General features: G+C 35.8%; 1 protein-coding gene across 1 annotated transcript in view; it reads left to right on the top strand.

Annotated features, from left to right (window-relative positions):
• Positions 1–20600, top strand: part of Erc2 (ELKS/RAB6-interacting/CAST family member 2) — an 808331-nt gene that overhangs the window by 252464 nt on the left and 535267 nt on the right. The window contains exon 4 of the mRNA XM_077796473.1: positions 163–237. Within this exon, the coding sequence (XP_077652599.1) occupies positions 163–237 (75 nt within the window). The remainder of the gene's footprint in view (positions 1–162; positions 238–20600) is intronic.

Genomic DNA, 20600 nt, shown 5'->3' with positions numbered 1-20600 from the left:
GCAGGAGGGATGCTGAAGAGTGTGGGGGAAGAGGCACCTGTGGCTTGTTTATGTCTGTGAACACGGAACCTGGACCCAGTGGGCTGAGTGGTAACTGTGTAAAGGACATGGTGTAACGGAAGGATGAACCGTCAGGCTTATTTCTATCGTGTTCCTCCCCAGGAATTACATCGAAGAAGCCAACTTCAGCCCGAGCCAGCCAAGACGAAGGCTCTCCAGACTGTCATTGAAATGAAGGTAGGAGCTGAGCACATTTGTTCAAAAACAGCTGTGCCTTGTGAATTTGTTCTAACTTGATGGTACCTAACAAACAAACGTGTGAAACGAGCCTTGTGTTTTTCACTAGGCACCCTGGTGTGTGTTTTGCTTCTGCATCTTTTTGCCTTTCTCAGTGCATTTAATTTATTGGTCTTTTAATTAGGATGCCTTTCCTAGGCAAAAGAATAAGGTATCAAGTATCCCTTGGCTGAAAGGAGCTGGGTTCATTTCCAAAGTAAGGCAAATGCCTTTAGCCCTAAGGGAGGTTTTTGGTTTGGGATTTTTTAAAAAATGTGCTTTAAAAGTAAATTTCTAAAGCTAGAATAATCCCCCACCCCTGTTGATATTACAATGAAAAGATACCTTTGAGAAACTAGAATTTGACAAAAGAGAAGCTATTTTAAATGCATCGTAATAGAAAATAATTAGAATTATACTATCAGCAAAATTTACTTTTCAAAGAAAAATACTTTCTTATGACTCCAGTATTTTCTCCTTAAAAAAGTCTGGAGGTAACAATAATTTATTAAATACAAAGTATCCTATTTGGCAATGGAGGCATAGACATAAACTAAAGGAATTAAAAAATTTTTTTTTCTGAGTGAATTTAGGGCATGTATAAGACAATGAAGTAAATGAAGGCCAAGCTATAATCTGCGATTAAGAAGCAAATCTAAATGGAACACAGTTGCTTGTCCAGTATCTATTGGAAATTTTTTTACTTCCATTTTTTGCCAGAAGGAAGCAAACGTTTAAAATATTTGTCTTAAGTATAACTAATTCTTGATTTAAATTGTTCTACTAAGAAAAATGCTTTTGTAATGGAGCTGTTTGCAGCCTGCAAGTTCCATACTTGTGTTTAATACTCAGAGTTTCCTGGACACTATTGGCCTACAAGAACATTCTGAAGCTTGCTAATAGGATAATGAGTTTTCTGTCTTTCTTGCAACACATGATTTTGAGTTGTCTGCCCAAAATTTCCCAAGTCCTAGGGAAAAAGAAACAAACATGAACTATTAAATTCTTAGTATGTAAAGTTCTGACTTGGGATTTTTTTCATAGTCTTTATAGTGTTTTGTCTTTATCCAGGTGAATTATGTGTGTGGGGGGGTGGGGGGGTAAGTAGTATAGAACATTGGCTTTAAACTGTGTGTCTCCCAAATAAGGTTATATGAGTCAAAGCATTCATAATGTATTTTCAGCAAATTGGCTTGAAAAGAATCATTGAAGATAACAAATACTAATAAGATTAAAAATAACTATTGATGTAGCTTATAAATTGTTTTAAATTTAAATGATTTTGTAACTTATTTTGAAAAGATACTTATTCTACATTTGGGGGACGGTGGTTTGTTTATAATTGAGATTTCATCCTTATTTCACATTGCAACCAAGCTTGAAATTTGATTAAGGCTTAAAAAAATTGAAAAAAGAGGAAAGACATAAAGAAAGATAAAAGAAAAGAAAGAAAAAGAAGAAAAAGGAAAAAAAGACAGAAGGACAAAAAACTTGACTTTTATTTTGCAAAGGGTAGCTCAGTCCTACTTGTCATCTACCTCCACATTCACCTCCCCAGTCCCCAACACAAATAGCATTAGAGAAGTGGAGGTAATACAATATATTTCCAAATCATTATTTTTTTAAAAAAAGTAAAAGTAAGTTAAAAAAATCTTTGGAGAAATCAGGAGGAGGCATCTCCCCTAATGTGGTTGGTATTTTCTTATTCAATATCTCTATCCAAAAACAACTATATTTTGGTAACTTTTAAAAGTAGAAATTTTGTTGGATTATAGTTTACTATTTCTAGCATCATGTCTTATTGGAAAATAAACAGAAAAATAGTAAATATGAACACTCATTTAAGCCATCTACATGGGAAGGCATGAAAAATGAAAACATGATTATTAGGGTAAATTCATATATACATGTTATCAGTAAATTGAGTCTAGAATTTTTCTTTTTATTGTATTCTAGTGATGCTGATTTTTAGACATAGGAACATGTTTTTAAGACAAAGATCGATATATATATATACATATATATCACTATATATATGTATACATATATATGCAGATTTATACATGTATATATATAGATCTTCATTTGACTTAAGATTATGTTTCTGTGTCTACATATATACATATATATGTATATTAACATATATATAAAATGCAAAAAATTGAATTGTTTTGTATATATGTATGTGTATACATACATATGCACACACATATACACACATACATACACATACAACTCAATTTTTGCACAAATATATATATTTGTGCATATGTTAGGAAACTGAGCTTGAGTTTTTCTGTTGTCTTTTTTGGTGCTTATTAATTTACAAATTGAATACCTTATGTTTTATCAGTGGAGAAGTCTGGGTCCCATTAGCATCTATATTCAACACACCTAAATTGAATTATTGAGGCAGCTGGTGGAGGGTCATCTTCTTGGCCATGTGTGTAGCTTGTGACAAGCTGTGATCTCATCCGATTTCATGCATTAGAAATTGGAGGAAATGTTTGAAACCAATATTGTGGGCCTCAGAGTTGAGTACCAAACTGACCCTTAAACCTGGAAGATAAAACTTGGGACCCTCTTGTATCTTAACTTCAGGTAAACTTGAGTGTCATCTTGTGCCTTGACATTAGTGTCATCTAGTGTGGTGGCAAAATCTAAAATTAAAAAGAGTTTTCTTAGAGTAAATAAAGCTCCTTGGTTTCAGGGAGATGATAAGAGACAAGATATTTCTACTTGTCTCTTACTTCTTAGAGAGAAACTAAGAGTGAATTTCTGAACTTCCATCATCCCCACCTACATACTTTGCATGAACTCAAGCAAGGTGTTTGTTATGAAAGTCTATAAAATCTTGCCTAAATCCATGCACTATTTGAAACCACAGCCATGTAGCTCTAGTAGATCTCTGTGTACCCCTCTGGACTTGGATTGTTGAGAGAGAGTATGTCTCCATGGAGTGAATGCTTGAGAGGCCACCTTCCTGCATCAAAGCAGAGGTAGTTCTCTTGCAGATGTCAGTGAATCTGCTGCCAGCCAGTTGAGCCAGGGGGCTAAAATCACCTGAATGAAAATGAAAGGAGGCAAAGTGAGTAAAGTTATTTGTAATCTGTTTCCTGCAGGAATCTCCAAGTTTTAATTTTGATCCTGATTTGATCTGGCAGGTATGTTCCAAATTTGCGCTTAGAACACTGTGTGTTTCTTGAAAAAAATTTAATTGCTTGTAGATGTTGTGATGCTCCACCTTTTCTTGATATTCTGTCTAAAGATTCTGTACCAAGTTCCCCTTTTCTGCTCTTAGGGACAACTGTCAGTAAGAAAGGCAGTTAAAAGGCTTTTGTCATTTTTCTTAAATGCTAATTACTCTGAAAGAATGTGTTTCTAACCTGTTTTTGCTATAAATTTGACATGACATGAACATGATGTCCAAAAGTTTCACATTTGTAAAATTTTACCCATTTATTAAAAAAAGAACATGAATTACAGTAATTTGTCAGATAATCTCAAAGCTGTTTTTTTCTTTATTAGTTAGAACTTCTAAGAGACTGAAAATCTAATTCAAAGTGGCCAAATCCAAAAGGAAATTTATTGGCTCTCACTTACTGGAAAAAGTCAGTTATTGCTTCAGGCATAGCCTGATTCAGGCTCAAAAGGTAGTAGTAGCCCCTGTTTTCTTTCATCCCATTTCTGATCTTAGCTTTCAGCTTCTCCCTGCCTATCTGAGAAAGATGGACGCAGCAGCTCCATAAACCACAGAAGGAAGAGAAGGGAAAATGTTACGTTTTTTTAAAAAAGCAAAAATACAACCCATTCTAGAACAAGGGTTCTTGTTAAGTTAAAGCATAAATCTTCACTCCCAACTTAACAGGCCAGATTGAAAAAAGAATGCATGGTGGTCCTTCGTTCTCATTTGTTTAATCCATTAAAACGATGCTTATTCATCAAGGAAAACAACTTTCCGGTAGCATAATAGAAATTATCAAAGTTTCAGCAGAATTTATCAAATGGAACATATATTAGTGACATAAAGATTTTGGTGAAAGTTGCAGAATATATATTTGATCTGGTGAACTTGTTAACTAAAGTGGATTAAGAAGCTAGGGCCTCTGACATCCTAGGTGTCATGGAAGACCTGGGGTGATATTGTTCCCATGTTCCCTCCCAGAGGAACAAATGGAATTCGTGAACAAAATCCCTAGAGGGACACTGATACAAGACAGTTGAGAAGTGCAAAGTTAGAAGTTACTGTGTCCCATTAAAAAAAAATGGGGGCTGGGGACATAGCTCGGTTGGTAGAGTGTTTGCCTTGCATGTACAAGGCCCTGGGATTGATCCCCAGCACTCCCCCCCCCAAATAAAAAAGAAAAGAAAAAAAATGAGGGGATAGGAGAGAGGGAGTGATCATGGTGGGGGTCACTGGAGCGACTGCCTTGTAATTCATTAATATCTACCTCTCTTTAGGATGTTTTCCTGTAATGTATTTTCTTTTACAGTAAAGGTTTAAAAGCAATGGGTATCAAGCAATATTTAATAAAAACATACAACATTAAATAGAAGACCAATAAATATAACAACAACAACAACAAAAAGAAGCCAAGCCTAAAGCCACTAAGAAACAATATTTCTGTTGGTAACTACAGTAAGGATTGAGGGTATTTAGCTTTCTAGTCATGTGACTAGTTTAGGCATTCGTATTCCCTGAATGACATTTGTCCCCATCAACCTTTTCTTTTCTTTCTTTCTTTTTTTTTTTTTTTTCCCCTGGAACTGGGTAATAAGCAAATAAGCAGCACAAGATTGACCTTGACTAAGCTGCTGAAGTATAACTGTGCTATTTGTGAAAGAATGTGACTTTGCATTCAGGTGGGGAAGTTGACTTTTGTGATAAAAACTAACGACTGCACCTTGGTTTTGTGCTTACACAAATGACAGCTCTTTTCTGTGGGGCTGACCTGCATTGGGTTAAGTTTTCTGTAGGAGGTTTATTGATCTTTTGGTTAAATTCAACCATTCAGTTCTATGAGGGATAGAAGGGATGCACCAGAACAACATGAAGCCCAGAGCTTGACAACGTGCCTGAGGTCACACAGCTAGGAAGAGAAAGAGTTTGAACCCAAACCTAGACTGTGCATCACAACCCAATAACCTTCATGAACTTACTGGATCCTGGGTTTTAGTCAGAGATGCTATGAAGTGGCTGCCATATTTCTTTTTGCTCTGGGCTCTACTTTGGTTTATTTCGCTTATCAAAGAGTCTATTTTGGGTCATAATTAAAATTATTTCTTCTTTCATGACGCTGTATTTCTAGGAAGTGTATCCAAATCCGGTTTTTCTAGTAAAACCAATCAAGATAGCTTTTAGGCCTTAAGAATATGGCCCTTACCATGTGTGGTGGCATAAGCCTATAATCCCAGCAGCTTAGGAGGATCCTGAGTTCAAAGTGGGCCTCAGCAATTTATTGAGGCCCTAAGCAACACAGCAAGACCCTTGTGTCTAAATAAAATATTAAAAACAAAAACAAAAACAAAAACCCTGAAAACAGCCTGGGGCTGTGACTCAGTGGCTAAATGTCCCTAGGTTCAAATTCCTGGTACAAAAAAAAAAAAAAATATGGCCCCTCTTCTCGTGGTTCAGATATAGAGGAGCCGCCTACTATGAGAGGTCCTGGGTTCAATCCCTAGCACTGAACACATATAAAAGAATATGGTCCTGTCCCTTTTGTGGATATTAAATAATAGCAATAAGACAGTATCTGTAATGGCAACAATGCCACCTGAACCACCCTTGACACCTCAATGGCACTATCACACATGGGGGTGAGGTGCTTGCAGTAAATCTGTGAATATTCATAACCGTACTTATTCCACAGATGAAAAAGCTGTGACTTAGAATAACCAACCTGCTCAAAATCCTACTGCTAAGGAGTTGGCAAAATTGGAGCACAAGTTTCTTCCCAAAGCTCTTGTTTTCTCTTCATCTCCTGTCTGATTTTACTGAAGATAGCCTGTAGGTTCTTTCAACATTTATTTTGGAAATTGTGCACTGAGTTTTGCATCATAGAAAAGGTAGAGGGTCAGAGATGCCTATTTGATGTATTTTGATAGGCACAGAACTATACTTTATGCTGTAGGCCAATACTGATGCATTTTACATGAATCTGTTATCAAGCCTCCAAATATGTATCTTACAGCCAGCATATGCCCTGTTTCCCCTCTGAATTTTAATTCTTGCTCTGAAGGCCCCCAACCCATTTTTAAAACAGTGTGGAGTGATAAATTGTTCCAATTTACAAAACCATGTGTTTTTGATGGGCACTATCTATTTATGATACCAGAATTATCCCTTAGCTTATTTTTTTCCTTTGGGAGAAGTCCTCATCTTCTCATCTTTCAACTTAAAAGTTAAATGGGACAATTTTTTAAACTATTTTACTTAAATAAGGGGAAAAATGTGGGTTTTTAGTGATGGCCAAAAAAATTAAAATGTCAAGTTAAATGTTATCTCTGGATGATATATGGTTGTCCTTTAGAAACAAGTAAGAATAAAAAATGACATTTCTTTCCCTTTTTGCTCAAAGTCTTCTTATGATATGAATGAATCTAAATGTTTGGCTGAGTTGCCAGTTAATAAGGCCTGCTATTAATTCGGTTAGTTTGTGTGAATATAACTCCTGAAGTTAAATCACAAATACCAGTGTTTACTGAGCAACTATTTTGTGTTTAGATCCATAATGGGCCTCTCAGAAAAACTGAACCTTCAGTCTTTAATGTACTAATAGAAAGAAGTGTGTATACCAGGTTATAAAAGTAACCTAAGAAGGGCAAGATGAGCTATGGGGAGTCAAAGAATATCAAGTAGAAGAGAGCTGGGAATGCTTCTTGGAGGAGGTAACTTTTAAGGAGGGTCTTGAAAAGTTGTCTTTTTTTAAATATTTTTTTTAGTTGTAGATGGACACAATACCTTTATTTTATTTGTTTATTTTTACATGGTGCTAGGAATTGAACTGAGTGCCTCACACATGCGAGGCAAGTGCTCTACCACTGAGCCACAACCCCAGCCCACTGAAAAGTTGTCTTGATTTTGGTAAAGAAGTATGGTTTATAAACAGTGGGAACCATTGTAGCAAAGACAAGAAGGCTAGAAAATTTAAGAAGAGTCTGGGGAAGAGCACATTATTTAGTTTGGCTGAGAGAAGGAAGAAACCATGAGAATTTAGAAGGAAAGCAACAATAAAGATAAAAGTTGAAATTGTGGGCTTGAAAGCAAACATATAGTAGATAGGAACACCATGGCCAAATGTGGTCTCTAAAGAGATTAAGGACAATGACAACTCCTAACTACAATTATTGAGAAAACTAGAAACAGCACACATAACCAACCTCAGAAATGAAAGGGAGGCATAACTATATACATAGTAACCCTAAGAACAGAAGATTTTATTAGCAATCTTATGTTAATAGAAATGAAATGTTAGGTGAATGCTAAGTTCTTTAGAGAATACAACTTGTCAAAACTGCAAAAGAAATAGAATATCCATGTAGTCCTATATACTACAAAATGATTGTATAATTAGAAATTGTGCCATCAAAAGAAATAAAAACCCTTAAAATCCAAACAAAAATACTACATGTCCTGATTGCTTCTTCAGTGAATTGTACCAAATGCTTAAGGAAGAAATTAAATAATAAGAGACTTCTGGAATAGAAAGAGAACTCTTACCATCTGCTTTTGAGACCAGCATAAACTTGATCTTAATGCCCAATAAAGACATCATAAGAAAGGAAATTACAAGTAATAACCTGAATAAACATGGATACAAAGTATCTTAATGAACTAAGACATTAGTGAAAAATGACATAACCAAATTGTGTTTATTGTAGGACTGTAAAAACAGACTAGTGTTTGGATATCAATCAATGTTATTCACCACAATTAGTGGGATAAAGAAAATGAATTAGTATAATTTAAGTAGATGCAGACAAAGCATTTAATAAATATAAGATCAATCCCCTGCCCCATCCACCCCAAAAAACTTTTAAGAAAATCAGATTAGAAGTGGTGGATTTTTTTAATCTAATAAGGGGTAGCTACAAGAAAGCTATCGAAAATAACATATTTAGTAATAAAATGCTGAGAGTTTTCCCCATGCTATAAGAAACAAGACAAGAATGTCTGTTGCCATTACTTCTGTTCAACAATGTTTTGGACACCCTAGGTATGAAATTATAAAGGAAGAAATAAAACCTTTTTTATCACATAAAAAAGTCTTTATCACATAAAAAGGCCTCATAATTATATATGAAGAAAATTTCAATTCACATATAACTATTAGATTAACCAATGAATTTAGCCAAATGATTAGTCAGTGTTTAAAAATGAATATTAGTTATAATTATAAAATGAAATTTAGAAAACAATATTACAGTATTAACAAACCCAATACATCTAGGAGCAAATCACACAGCAGTTATTATAAGACCTAATTTAAGTGGAAAGGTACACAACTAAATGTACCATAACCAAAATCTTGAAACAAATGAAGTAGCCATTAGTCATCATCTAGGGCAATGAGAAGGACCAACCTGTTTCTGTGACACCATGATTAAATACCAGTTCCAAAATAATCTTGAAAGAAGCTAAATACAAAAGAATATATACAATATGATTCAGTTTGTATGTGTTCCTGAAACAATCAAAACTAATTAGTGATGTTTGATGTCTAGATAGTAGTTAATTTGGAGGAAGAGGGAGATTGTGGGACTCAGGAGGGCCAGGAAAGACTACAGATTATATTCTGTTTCATGATCTGGTTGGCATGAAACCAGCTGTGTTCACTTTGCCCTAATTCATCATGCCCCAAACCTATGATTTGGGTACTTCTTATGTACAATAACATTAATTGAAATATTCACTTAAAAATAAAGGTACAACTCAAGAAAAAACTAGTAGCATAATTAAAAATTGGGCAAAGGATTTGAGTTAACTTTTGTTTTTCTTCTTTTTTATTGATTTAAAAAATGACAGCAGAATGCATTACAATTCTTATTACACATATATACCACAATTTTTCATATCTGCTTCTATATAAAATATGTTGACACCCAATTCATGTCTTCATATAGGTACTTTGGATAATGATATCTATCACATTCCACCATCCTTGCTAATCCCCTGCCCCTCCCTTTCCCTCCCACCCCTCTGCCTTATCTAGAATTTTAGTTGACTTTTCTTCAAGGAAAATATACAAATAAGAAAAAAAAGGATGTGCAAAATTATTATCATTAGAATAATGCAAATCAAAATCATAATTAGATATAACTTATCCCCCACTATTACAACTAAAATTAAACAACAACAGACAAGAATGAGTGTTAGGGAAAGAAGCAGGAAAATTTGGAACCCCCAAATATTAATGTGGAAATGTAAAATAGCACAGTACCACTTGGAAAACTGTCAATTCTTCAAGATGTTAAACATAGAGCTGGGCACAGTGGAGCATGCCTGGAGGAGACTGAGGCAGGAGGAGTAGCTAGTTCAAAGCCAGCCTCAGCAAAAGCAGGGTGCTAAGCAATTCAGTGAAACCCTTTCTCTAAATAACATAAAAAAAATAGGGCTGGGATTTGGTTCAGTGGTTGAGTGCCCCTGAGTTCAATCTCTAGTACCAAAACAAATAAACAAAACCATAAAGATAGCACAGGACCCAGAAATGCCATTCCTAGGTACATACTCAGAAGAATAAAAATCATATGTCTACACAAAAACCTGTGCACAGATGCTCACATCCCTATTATTTATAATAGCTAAAAATCTAAAACAACCTAATGTATAACATCCATTATATGAAGAACTAAAATATCCATACAGTGGAATATTGTTTTGCAATAAAAAGTAATGAATTACTGCTGTATGTTATAACATGGATGAACCCTGAAAACCTTGAAAGAAGCCAGTCATAGATGACCACATATCATCTGATTATATTAAATTTCCAAAATAGCCATATTGGAGACAGAAAGTTGATGAGTGATTTCTAGGAGATGGGGAAGTGGAGAAGAGGAGCTATTGCTAAGGGACACAAGACTTTTTTGTGGTGAAAATATTCTGAATTTAGATAGTGTGGATGGTTACACCAACCACTGAATTGCCCACTTTGAAGAGGTGAATTTTATGATGTGTTATATCCCAATAAACTGTTATTTAAAATTAAAATATTACACAGGAAATGACCAATAATTTTTATTACTTTAAGTAAAAAACAGAAGGATACAATAAGCAACTAGGAGATATATTCCTCAGACTTACAGTTGAGATATAATTCTTAGTATTAAAAGGCAATATTTATCAGTGTACAATTAAAACTTGGGGCAAAATATATCAATGTTGGCATTCAATCTGGTTGGGAAGCTAAGGGTTTTTTTTCCCTTTGATCTTCATGTTTTTAGTAATGTGTATTAACTATATAGGAATGATCAGGAGTTATTATTTAGGAAAAAAAACAAAACTGTTAAAGGAAAAACCATCATAAAAATCTTAAAAGTGCACACTTTTCTTCTTTAATTCTTTTTTTTTTTTCTGAACTGAGAAGGCTCCATAGGAAGAAGGTTAGATTATTTATGAAAATTGAGACCCTATACTCCAGTTTTTTTCATTTGTAAAATGGGGTCCATGATACCAGTCTGTAGAGGTTTATGATGGGGATTAAAAAGGACTAAGGTATGGGAGAATCCTGGCACATAACAGATATTCAAGGAATCCCTTGCCTCTTCATCCCTTCTCTTTTTTTAAATTTTTAAATTTTATTTTGTTTTAATATTTATTTTTTTAGGTGTAGTTGGACACAATGCCTTTTTAAAATTTATTTATTTTTATGGGGTGCTGAGGATCGAGAACCCAGGGCCTCACACGTGAGGTGAGTACTCTACTGCTGAGCCACAACCCTAGCCCCATCCCTTCTCTTTTAGTCTTGAAATTTAATTGTATCTGTTTAAAAAAAAAAAAAAAAGAGGGTACATTTGAGTAAGGACCATTGGAGAAGGAACTAAATAAGCTTATTTCAGGCAGATAGCTCTGAATACACATAGTTCCATGCTGAAAAGACTTAAAAATTTTTTTAATTGTTTATAGACCTTTATTTTATTTATTTATTTTTATGTGGCAGTGCCTCACACATGCCAGGCAAGCGATCTACCACTGAGCCACAACCCCAGTCCCTCCATGTTGAAAAGACTTTAAAAGTGTCTTTGAAAGGAGAAAATAGCAGAGGGGGGAAGAAAACCCAGACCCAGAAGATCTGTGGCATAATAAATGACCTAGAGACTTATCTTTCTTCCTTTTGGGCATTTGGCAAGTCACTTTCCCCTCTGGCTCCTATTATTCTCATTTGGCAAATTAAGGGATTGGATTAAGGTCCTCCTTTAAAAATTCTACAGTTTGGAGGCTCTGTGACTGGGATTTTGATTCTCAACGGGCCCTCCTGGAGAGTCTAAATTGATGTGACATTCTTGCAATGTTTAAATCTGAGCTTTGTTTGTTCTGTCTTGGCCAACTGTGGCCAGGCCAGCAGCCCCCCTGCTCACTCTCTTGCTGGTGCTCAGTTCCCAGCATGGTGTTTATTTAGGGATTGCAATTTCCTTACTGGCGTGCGCCCCCGCCAGCAGGGTTGAAAAGTCAACCACAGGCCTCATGTGAACTTCCCCTTTCAAGTTGCAGTAATGACAGTGTACCAACCAACACAAGCCTCATCCCTAAGGCATGGTCCAGTTTCCACATCCATCAGGCCACACTGGTGACTTGGGGTGGCCTGAATTCCATAGACGCCTGTTGCTTTTTCCATGAGACAGAATGATTGAACATAGAAGGATTTGTGGTATGTTTTGGAGATCTTAAGAAAGAGGCCCCAAGCCCAATGAGGAGATTGGTTCAAGAAGAGCAAGTTCACGTTGCTGGAAGTCCAGTGAGTATCTTTACTAAATCTTTTCATCAAGAGCATTGGAAGAGAAATAGAGGGGTCAGGTATCCATCTTTTTAGGCTCCCCAAAATGTATTAGCTGTGTTGTAAATGAGTATTTCACGGAATTACTGCTATTCTCAGAGAATGGGCAGCTGTAATTCAAGTCCTGTTTGTATTCAGACATATGTGTAAGATGACATCCAATCCATCCTTAGGGAGGGTGGTGCTACACACATGGAGGGACTACCTACTCATCTGGAAGCAGTTTCTGAAACTTTTTTTCCTCCTTTTCCTTTCTCCCCAACCTCTTCACTATTTCTCTTGACCTTGCTCTGTGATCTTTAGAGGAAAAGTACTATGTGGGAGAAAGAACCAGAATAGCTCAGCTTTTAGGTGGCATACCTTCTCTGAAACCAGTCTTTCCTGAGGTTGGCCTGGGTACAGCAAGGTCCCAGTAAGTGTCCTACTCTGAACTGTTCCAAGGAAGGCTGTTGAGGAAACTATTTCAGTATACTAAAGAGGAATCCTTGGACAGGTTATTTACCATCAATATGTCTCTTGATCTGTTACATGGGTAAAATATGTCCTTAACTCATGGGTTTGGGGGAAGTGAGATTTTTCTTTAAGTAATCAATACACATCAGCTGCTGTTGGTTTTGTTTTGTGTTTTATTTTTTTGCTTGTAGATGGACACAATACATTTATTATTTATTTTTTATGCGGTGCTGAGGATGGAACCCAGTGCTTCACATGTGCTAAGCAAGGGCTCTACCACTGAGCCCACAACCCCAGCCTGGTTGTTGTTGTTTTTAACACATTTTTAATACCAGAATGGAAAATACTGTTTGTTTCTGTCCAGTGCTATTCCTTTCTGCATATTCAGATAATGCAAATTTATTGATATTTTAAACATTTTTCTAAATGAGAAATAAAACAGGAAGAAAAAAAGACATAAAAGATAAATCTTTTGATGTTATTTTTCCCCCAGTCTGAGGAATTTACAAATAATACAGATTTTTGTGTCTCCCTCTCCTGAAAGAAGTGATTATCTAGGGAGTGAGTAAAAATTACTGATGACAAAGTTTTTATTCCATAGATGATTCTGATGCATTTAGTCCACAGATTGGTACTGTGAAGACTTTGCTTTAGTGTGTGTCTCAGGCCAATTGAAATGATTTTCAATTAGCCAGTGCTCCCTTCTGTGTGTTGGGAATGTAGAAAGTTCTTCATTTTCAAGCAACTTTTTATGCCAGGCAGATAGATACCCAGCTTAGAGGCACATGTACAGAGTGCTACATTGGTTATTAAAATATTGAAATACTTTCACAGATACCTCAAACTCTCAGAGTGCCCCCAATCCAGCCCTTACCCTGGGATCCTGAAATTCAGCAATTAAAGAGCTTACTGCAGGAACCCCCCAAATCTAGTTCCAGTGTAACCAAATGGTATCGTTTGATTGTTCTTTTTCTGTTCCATAGTGGTTGTTGAATGACTTAGCAGTCACCCTTGACCCCATGGGATTTAATATACTGGGGTTTCTTTTCTAGTTTTGATAACATGGTTTCATTTCCAGTTTTGGTAACACAGCTTCATTGAAACTGCCCTCATATCACCAATGACATTCTCAACTTTTCTTTGATTTCCCTTCCATCTCAAAACTATTCAGCCTCTTATTTTTTTGAGACTTTCCATAATTTCCATTAATTTTTGCCCCTGTTTTATCCTGGTAATGATTCCACTGGCTTTTCTAATCTTGATTCTCAGCCATGTCTGAGAATTCTTTCACCATCTCTGTCGTCTCAACTTCAGTTTTAGCTTCTGCTTTTATCGTTAACTTCACAAAGACCATCTTATTGCCATCTTGTTTACAAGATTTTAAATGACTCTTGGTCATACCCAAGAACATACTCCTGGCTTGGTTCTAAAGACTGGTTATCATTCCACTTCATCTTCCTTTCATTTCCAACTCCTCTGCAACTAAACATGATCTATGCTCTTTAATCTGTCTTTTAACTCCTTGATACATAGTCTGTATTCATTCTCTTGTTCTTTCAAATATTATATGCTGCATACCATACTTAATGCTTATGTTTTTGTGTGCATTATTACTCCTGACCAGAAATAATTTTATCTTCTTTATGATAACCTTATTGTTGTGCAAATCCCAAATTGTGCAAATCTTCCTGTGCTTTCTGGAGAGCTTTTGACAGTAATATAGTAGTTTTACTGATTTCTCATTTTCTGCGAATATTGCATCTTACTCTGTTTTGGTGTTTCCTTTCATACTATTACTTGTGCATTATACTCCTCTGTTACAAGTGACAGAGGCTCTACTCTTGTAATTTGGCATTCTGGGGAGTGGATGGTTCAGACACAGTTATATCTAGGTATTCAAATGATATGCAGGCCACAGCCAACTATAAGCCCACATTTTCCTTACTCTCAGAAGAGACAGACAGCAGATATATAGTCAGATCTGCTCTAGCCCTGTATTTAGTATTTAGTAATCTTTTTTTTTTATTGTTGGTCGTTCAAAACATTACATAGTTCTTAATACATCATATTTCACAGTTTGATTCAAGTGGGTTATGAACTCCCAATTTTACCCCGTATACAGATTGCTGTATCACATCAGTTACCCTTCCCTTGATTTACATATTGCCTTTCTAGTGTCTGATGTATTCTGCTGTCTGTCCTATTCTCTACTATCCCCTCTCCCCTCCCCTTCCCTCCCCTCCCCTTTTCTCTCTCTACCCCCTCTACTATAAATCATTTCTTCCACTTGTATTATCTTGTCTTACCCCTCCTTTCCTCTTATATGTAATTTTGTATAACCCTGAGGATCACCTTCCATTTCCATGCGATTTCCCTTCTCACTCCCTTTCCCTCCCACCTCTCATCCCTGTTTAATGTTAATCTTCTTCTCAAGCTCTTCGTCCCTACCCTGTCCTTGGTTACTCCCCTTATATCAAAGGAGTCATTTGGCATTTGTTTTTTAAAGATTGACTAGCTTCACTTAGCATAATCTTCTCTAATGCCATCCATTTCCCTCCAAATTCTATGATTTTGTCATTTTTTAATGCAGAGTAATACTCCATTGTGTATAAATGCCACATTTTTTTTATCCATTCATCTATTGAAAGGCAACTAGGTTGGTTCCACAATCTTGCTATGGTGAATTGTGCTGCTATGAACATCGATGAAGCAGTGTCCCTGTAGCATGCTCTTATTAGGTCTTTAGGGAATAGACCGAGAAGGGGAATAGCTGGGTCGAATGGTGGTTCCATTCCCAGCTTTCCAAGAAATCTCCATACTGCTTTCCAAATTGGCTGCACCAATTTGCAGTCCCACCAACAATGAATAAGTGTGCCCTTTTCCCCGCATCCTCTCCAGCACTTGTTGTTGTTTGACTTTCTAATGGCTGCCAGTCTTACTGGAGTGAGATGGTATCTTAGGGTGGTTTTGATTTGCATTTCTCTGACTGCTAGTGATGGTGAGCATTTTTTCATGTACTTATTGATTGATTGTATGTCCTCCTCTGAGAAGTGTCTGTTCAGATCCTTGGCCCATTTATTGATTGGGTTATTTGTTATCTTATTGTCTAATTTTTTGAGTTCTTTGTATACTCTGGATATTAGGGCTCTATCTGAAGTGTGTGGAGTAAAGATTTGTTCCCAGGATGTAGGCTCCCTGTTTATCTCTCTTATTGTTTCTTTTGCTGAGAAAAAACTTTTTAGTTTGAGTAAGTCCCATTTGTTGATTCTAGTTGTTAACTCTAGCGCTATGGGTGTCCTGTTGAGGAATTTGGAGCCCGACCCCACAGTATGTAGATCATAACCAACTTTTTCTTCTATCAGACGCCTTGTCTCTGATTTAATATCAAGCTCCTTGATCCATTTTGAGTTAACTTTTGTGCATGGCGAGAGATAGGGATTCAGATTCATTTTGATGCAAATGGATTTCCAGTTTTCCCAGCACCATTTGTTGAAGATGCTATCCTTCCTCCATTGCATGCTTTTAGCCCCTTTATCAAATATAGGATAGTTGTAGTTTTGTGGATGTATTTAGTAATCTTCCTAGAAGAACTCTGATTGGCTAGGGGTGAATTCATAACTCTAGCTAAACCAATCACTATACTTAGAAGATCCATGGTACTTGCCTCTTGGCAGGGATACACAGTTGAAAAACCACTAAACTAAAGGGAGTTGAGAGGCTGGAGATGTGGCTGAGTGGTAGTATTTGTAGAGTGTTTGGCTAGCATGTATGAAGCCCTCAGTATCATCCTTAGTTTGAAACAAAACAAAACAAACAAAGTACAGGGAGTAGGGGAGATACACTTCCCAATAGGAAAAGAGGTTGAGCAGATGGGAAAAAAAAACCAAACAGAAAAGAAACAAAAACAAAAAAGAACAAAAGAAAGAAAGAAAAAGTCATAGATATGCTATATAAGAAATGGGAGAGAAGAAAACAGTAGGTTCATTCAGTACATATTGTGGATGTGTATTACCTATTATACTGGAAGATTTACATGCTGTGACTCATTTAATTCTCATAACAATCTTAGGTTACAGGATTAGCAAGGTTAGAAATATGCTCACAAAGTTAAACAGGTATGAATAAAAAATGGAAGCAGCGGTCTTGTGTATCTAATATAACTGGGGAGTTGATGTGGACTGCGTTATAGTTGATTTCTGATAATAATGGCAAACCTTACTCTACAGGCAGAGGTTCCATTATAGGTACTTTGCATGCATCATACATCATTTGTAATTTTTTTAACATGCTTGTGAGCAATCTTATTTCAGAGAGGCTGAGCATTCTGCCCCAAAATGTAAAGCATGAACTTAGATTGGCATCCAGGTTTATGACACTCTAAGGGTTAGATTTTTCACCTTTTTTGTGTAGTCTGTCTGAAATTTTGTTAGACTTTCTGATAGACTTAACTCCGTGAACAATAAAACAGACTCAATCATGGAAATCAGAACTTCAAAAATCACATAGAACAAGAACCACTAGAGAGATTTTATCTTTTGGCAGGTCATCAGTAGTGTGTACACAATAGGAAGGACGCCTTCCAGGGGCCTGAGCTTCATGAAGAACAAGTCAGAAGTAGGCAAATGAAACCATGATAAGAAACCAGAGCATTCTAATTGCTTTTAATTTGACCTAGTCCAGCCTGGTTCTGTGCTTGTATGTTTTGCCGTGAAGAATTAGACAGTCATCTGTAAAATCAGATAAAACAAAACAGCAGCATGTCCTCGTCATCTTCATCTTTTGATAGTTTGATAAGTCCTAAGAGGAGTTTTTTAAAAATTTCTTATTATGCATTTTTCTCCCAAATATGTCTTAGGACTATGTCACCTTCTTTTTGGAGTGCTTAACTGGAGTTCCTATGACCATGGTTAGGCCACTCAATAAATCCTTCCAAAGACAGGGCATTATTTTGTAAAGAGAAAAGACAGCCCAAGACCAAGGGCTATTCAGTTAGTAGTTTGCAGCTATGATTTTTTAAAAGTTACGCCTTCAACAGCCTCTGTGGTATCCAGTAATAATAGTTTAGAATTTTATTCTAAATAAAGTGTAATATAATTATGTAGGGACATTTCCTGAACATTAGATCACATCTTCTTTAAACCAAGTTGGCACTAAGTTTGTTGATCAATGTCTGTAGAGTGATACGTGATCACGGTGAGTTCCTTGCTCTGTAAACACTGCTTGTAATTTTTTCTTCTTGGCCTGATATTAAAATGAAACCAGTAATTCTTAGTATTTAAAAGAAAGCACACTGTGACACTCAGAAATAACATAATCGTTTCTTTTTGTGACTAAATGTTGCTTTTTTTTTTTATGTGCTGCCCACTCACCATTTAAATGTTCACAATTCCTAGAGAGGAACTGAAATCTATTTCTTGCTGTTTAAGGGGCATATAATATTTGACAAACACAAAATGAGTAATAAAAGCATCTTGACTGGAAAAGATGTTTTAGAAAGTTTGCTCCCAGGATTACTATACACTTGTGCCAAGATGGATAGCTCTTGAAAGTAGGTTTATATTTCTATAAATGTACTTAGTAAAGTTCCCTTGGTCTCTTATGCATTGTTCAATTTTGTGCCTTCTGAATACCTGCAGTATTTAAAAAATCTGAATCATCTAAAGACCTTGAGGAAATTCAGATTCAGATTTAGCAGTTCTGCATTGGGAGCCTGAGATTTTGCATGTCTATAAAGCCCCCAGATGATATCCATTATGCTGATCTGTAGACTACATTTTGATTAGTAAAGATCTAGATACTCTCTTGTTAAAGAATGATATTCATGTATCTTGTTGAGATCGAATTGGTATCTCACACTGGCAAAGTAACTGGTACCAAGTAGTTAAAGTAATGAATGAGAGTAAATCCCTGTTTTCAAGTTCACTACCAATCCCAGGCATACATGTCCTAGGGAAAAAAAAAATCCAAAGATTATTTTGTAAAGAGAGAAAAGACAGAAATAAATGTATTTTGGTTTTCCCACTCAATTTGTATTTTCATTGCTACAATTCCTGTGCTCAAGAGCTAGTTCTAGGGCTGGGATTGTGGCTCAGCGGTAGAGTGCTCGCTTTGCATGTATGAGGCCCTGGGTTCCATCCTCAGCACCACATAAAATAAATAAATAAAGGTATTGTGTCCAACTACAATTACAAAATAAATATTTAAAAAAGAGCTAGTTCTAATATTCATGGTTAGTTTAAAACTAGTAGGGTGGGCCTAAATGGCTGATAGGGTTTAATTCTGGTGGCTTATTTATTAGCTGAGGGACACCTATTTTGCATCTTTTGAATAATAGAGTAAAATGGTCTTACATATGCATTTTAAGTAGGAGTTGTGATCCCAATATATGTATAAAATTTTTACAAGTATTTTACAAATGTGTAGAAAGAAGGGGCTTGAAAGAGTTACTCAGTCCAGCTTAATTTTTCTAATTAACAGGGAAAGAAACAACAATTTTGTTTTCCCCCCCTGAAAATTTTTTTTCCATATTCTTAACAGTCTATAAGCAAAATATAAAATTAAAAAAGACAAATTGTCTTCTTATCTCAAGACTATTGGGAAAATGTCTCCTGAGACATTAGGTGATGAATTCAGTATGGGAGTCCATGCCTCTTGTTTTGCTGCTAAAGTCAGATCAAGTTCAAACCACTTTTGAGTAACAGAAACTAACAAAGTGATCTGGATAGTTAAGCCCCACTAATATTAAACTGGGATAATTGTGGCAAGTTTTTCCTTGAATAACTCCAATTGTTATTTTGATTCTTCAACTTACTAATATAACTTTGAGATAAACATGGAACATTTGGTTATTATAGACTTTGGGGAGAGTCACTGTATCTTTTATCTTCCCTTCCTTGTATCTTTAAGGAAGGCCCACAGTTATCTGCTTCTAGAGCTTGTTCATTTGTGAAACAATCAAGATATGTTTGGAAAATCACAACATAAATTGGTTTAAAATATCAGTTGTTAATAATACGTAAAGATGTTCAGATGAAGTAAAATCTGGTGATTAGGAGTGACATGTTGCTCGACCTTCTGAAACTTTTCAGGATAGTATAGCATATATCTTCATTTTTTTCACCTCTGTACTCTAGATCAATGCTTAGAGCTATTGAACACGTCTTTTCTGAAAGAAAACATCCATATACCACTTTCAGCTATATATGGACGTCCATATTCCTCTTGAATATGCAAGCTTTTGGCCATTTGTCTAGTTCTAGAGTTTTTGTTTTGTTTTGTTTTAATGATAAAACTCCTTCTGCCTGAGTTCTTGGAGCTGAGGCATTTGTGAAACCGTGAGTGTGGCAGCTATTTTATTTGCCTTTGATTTTCAGGTCTATGTTTCCTTGGTCTTTCTCTGTCTCAATGTTTTGCTTATCTTCTTGGTCACAACCAAAAACCATCTGTATTTTATATCTGTTCTCCTTGCAGATCATAATTGGGTTTTCTTATTTATTTCTCTCTATGCTCATGATTTCAAGAATGATTTCTATTGCTCATAAACTTGACTTGTTACATTAGATCAGAAATAGAGATAAGGACAGAATAAATATATCCTTATGAAAGTGCCTCCTACAACATTATTTCTTTTTATATATCGGGATAGCTGCAGCTAAAGGGTGGGAATAGTTTGAGATAAAAGAAAGATATTAATTAATTTAAAAACTTAGTAAAAGTGAAAAATATTTTCAAAATCTTTTGTCACTTTTAAATCAAGAAGATTTGGTCTATTAAGAAACTTTGTATCTTATCCAATTCTGATCTTTCCTTAGTAGTATGTAATTTTTTACCATCCAATGGAAAGTACCTTCCAACCATAGAAGGTGGGTAGCTGTGGTC

Source organism: Urocitellus parryii, chromosome 3 (genome assembly GCF_045843805.1).
Source record: "Urocitellus parryii isolate mUroPar1 chromosome 3, mUroPar1.hap1, whole genome shotgun sequence".
NCBI classification, from domain to species: Eukaryota; Metazoa; Chordata; class Mammalia; order Rodentia; family Sciuridae; genus Urocitellus; species Urocitellus parryii.
The sequence above is the reverse complement of the archived record's forward strand: the minus strand, read 5'-3'. Positions and strand labels throughout refer to the sequence as shown.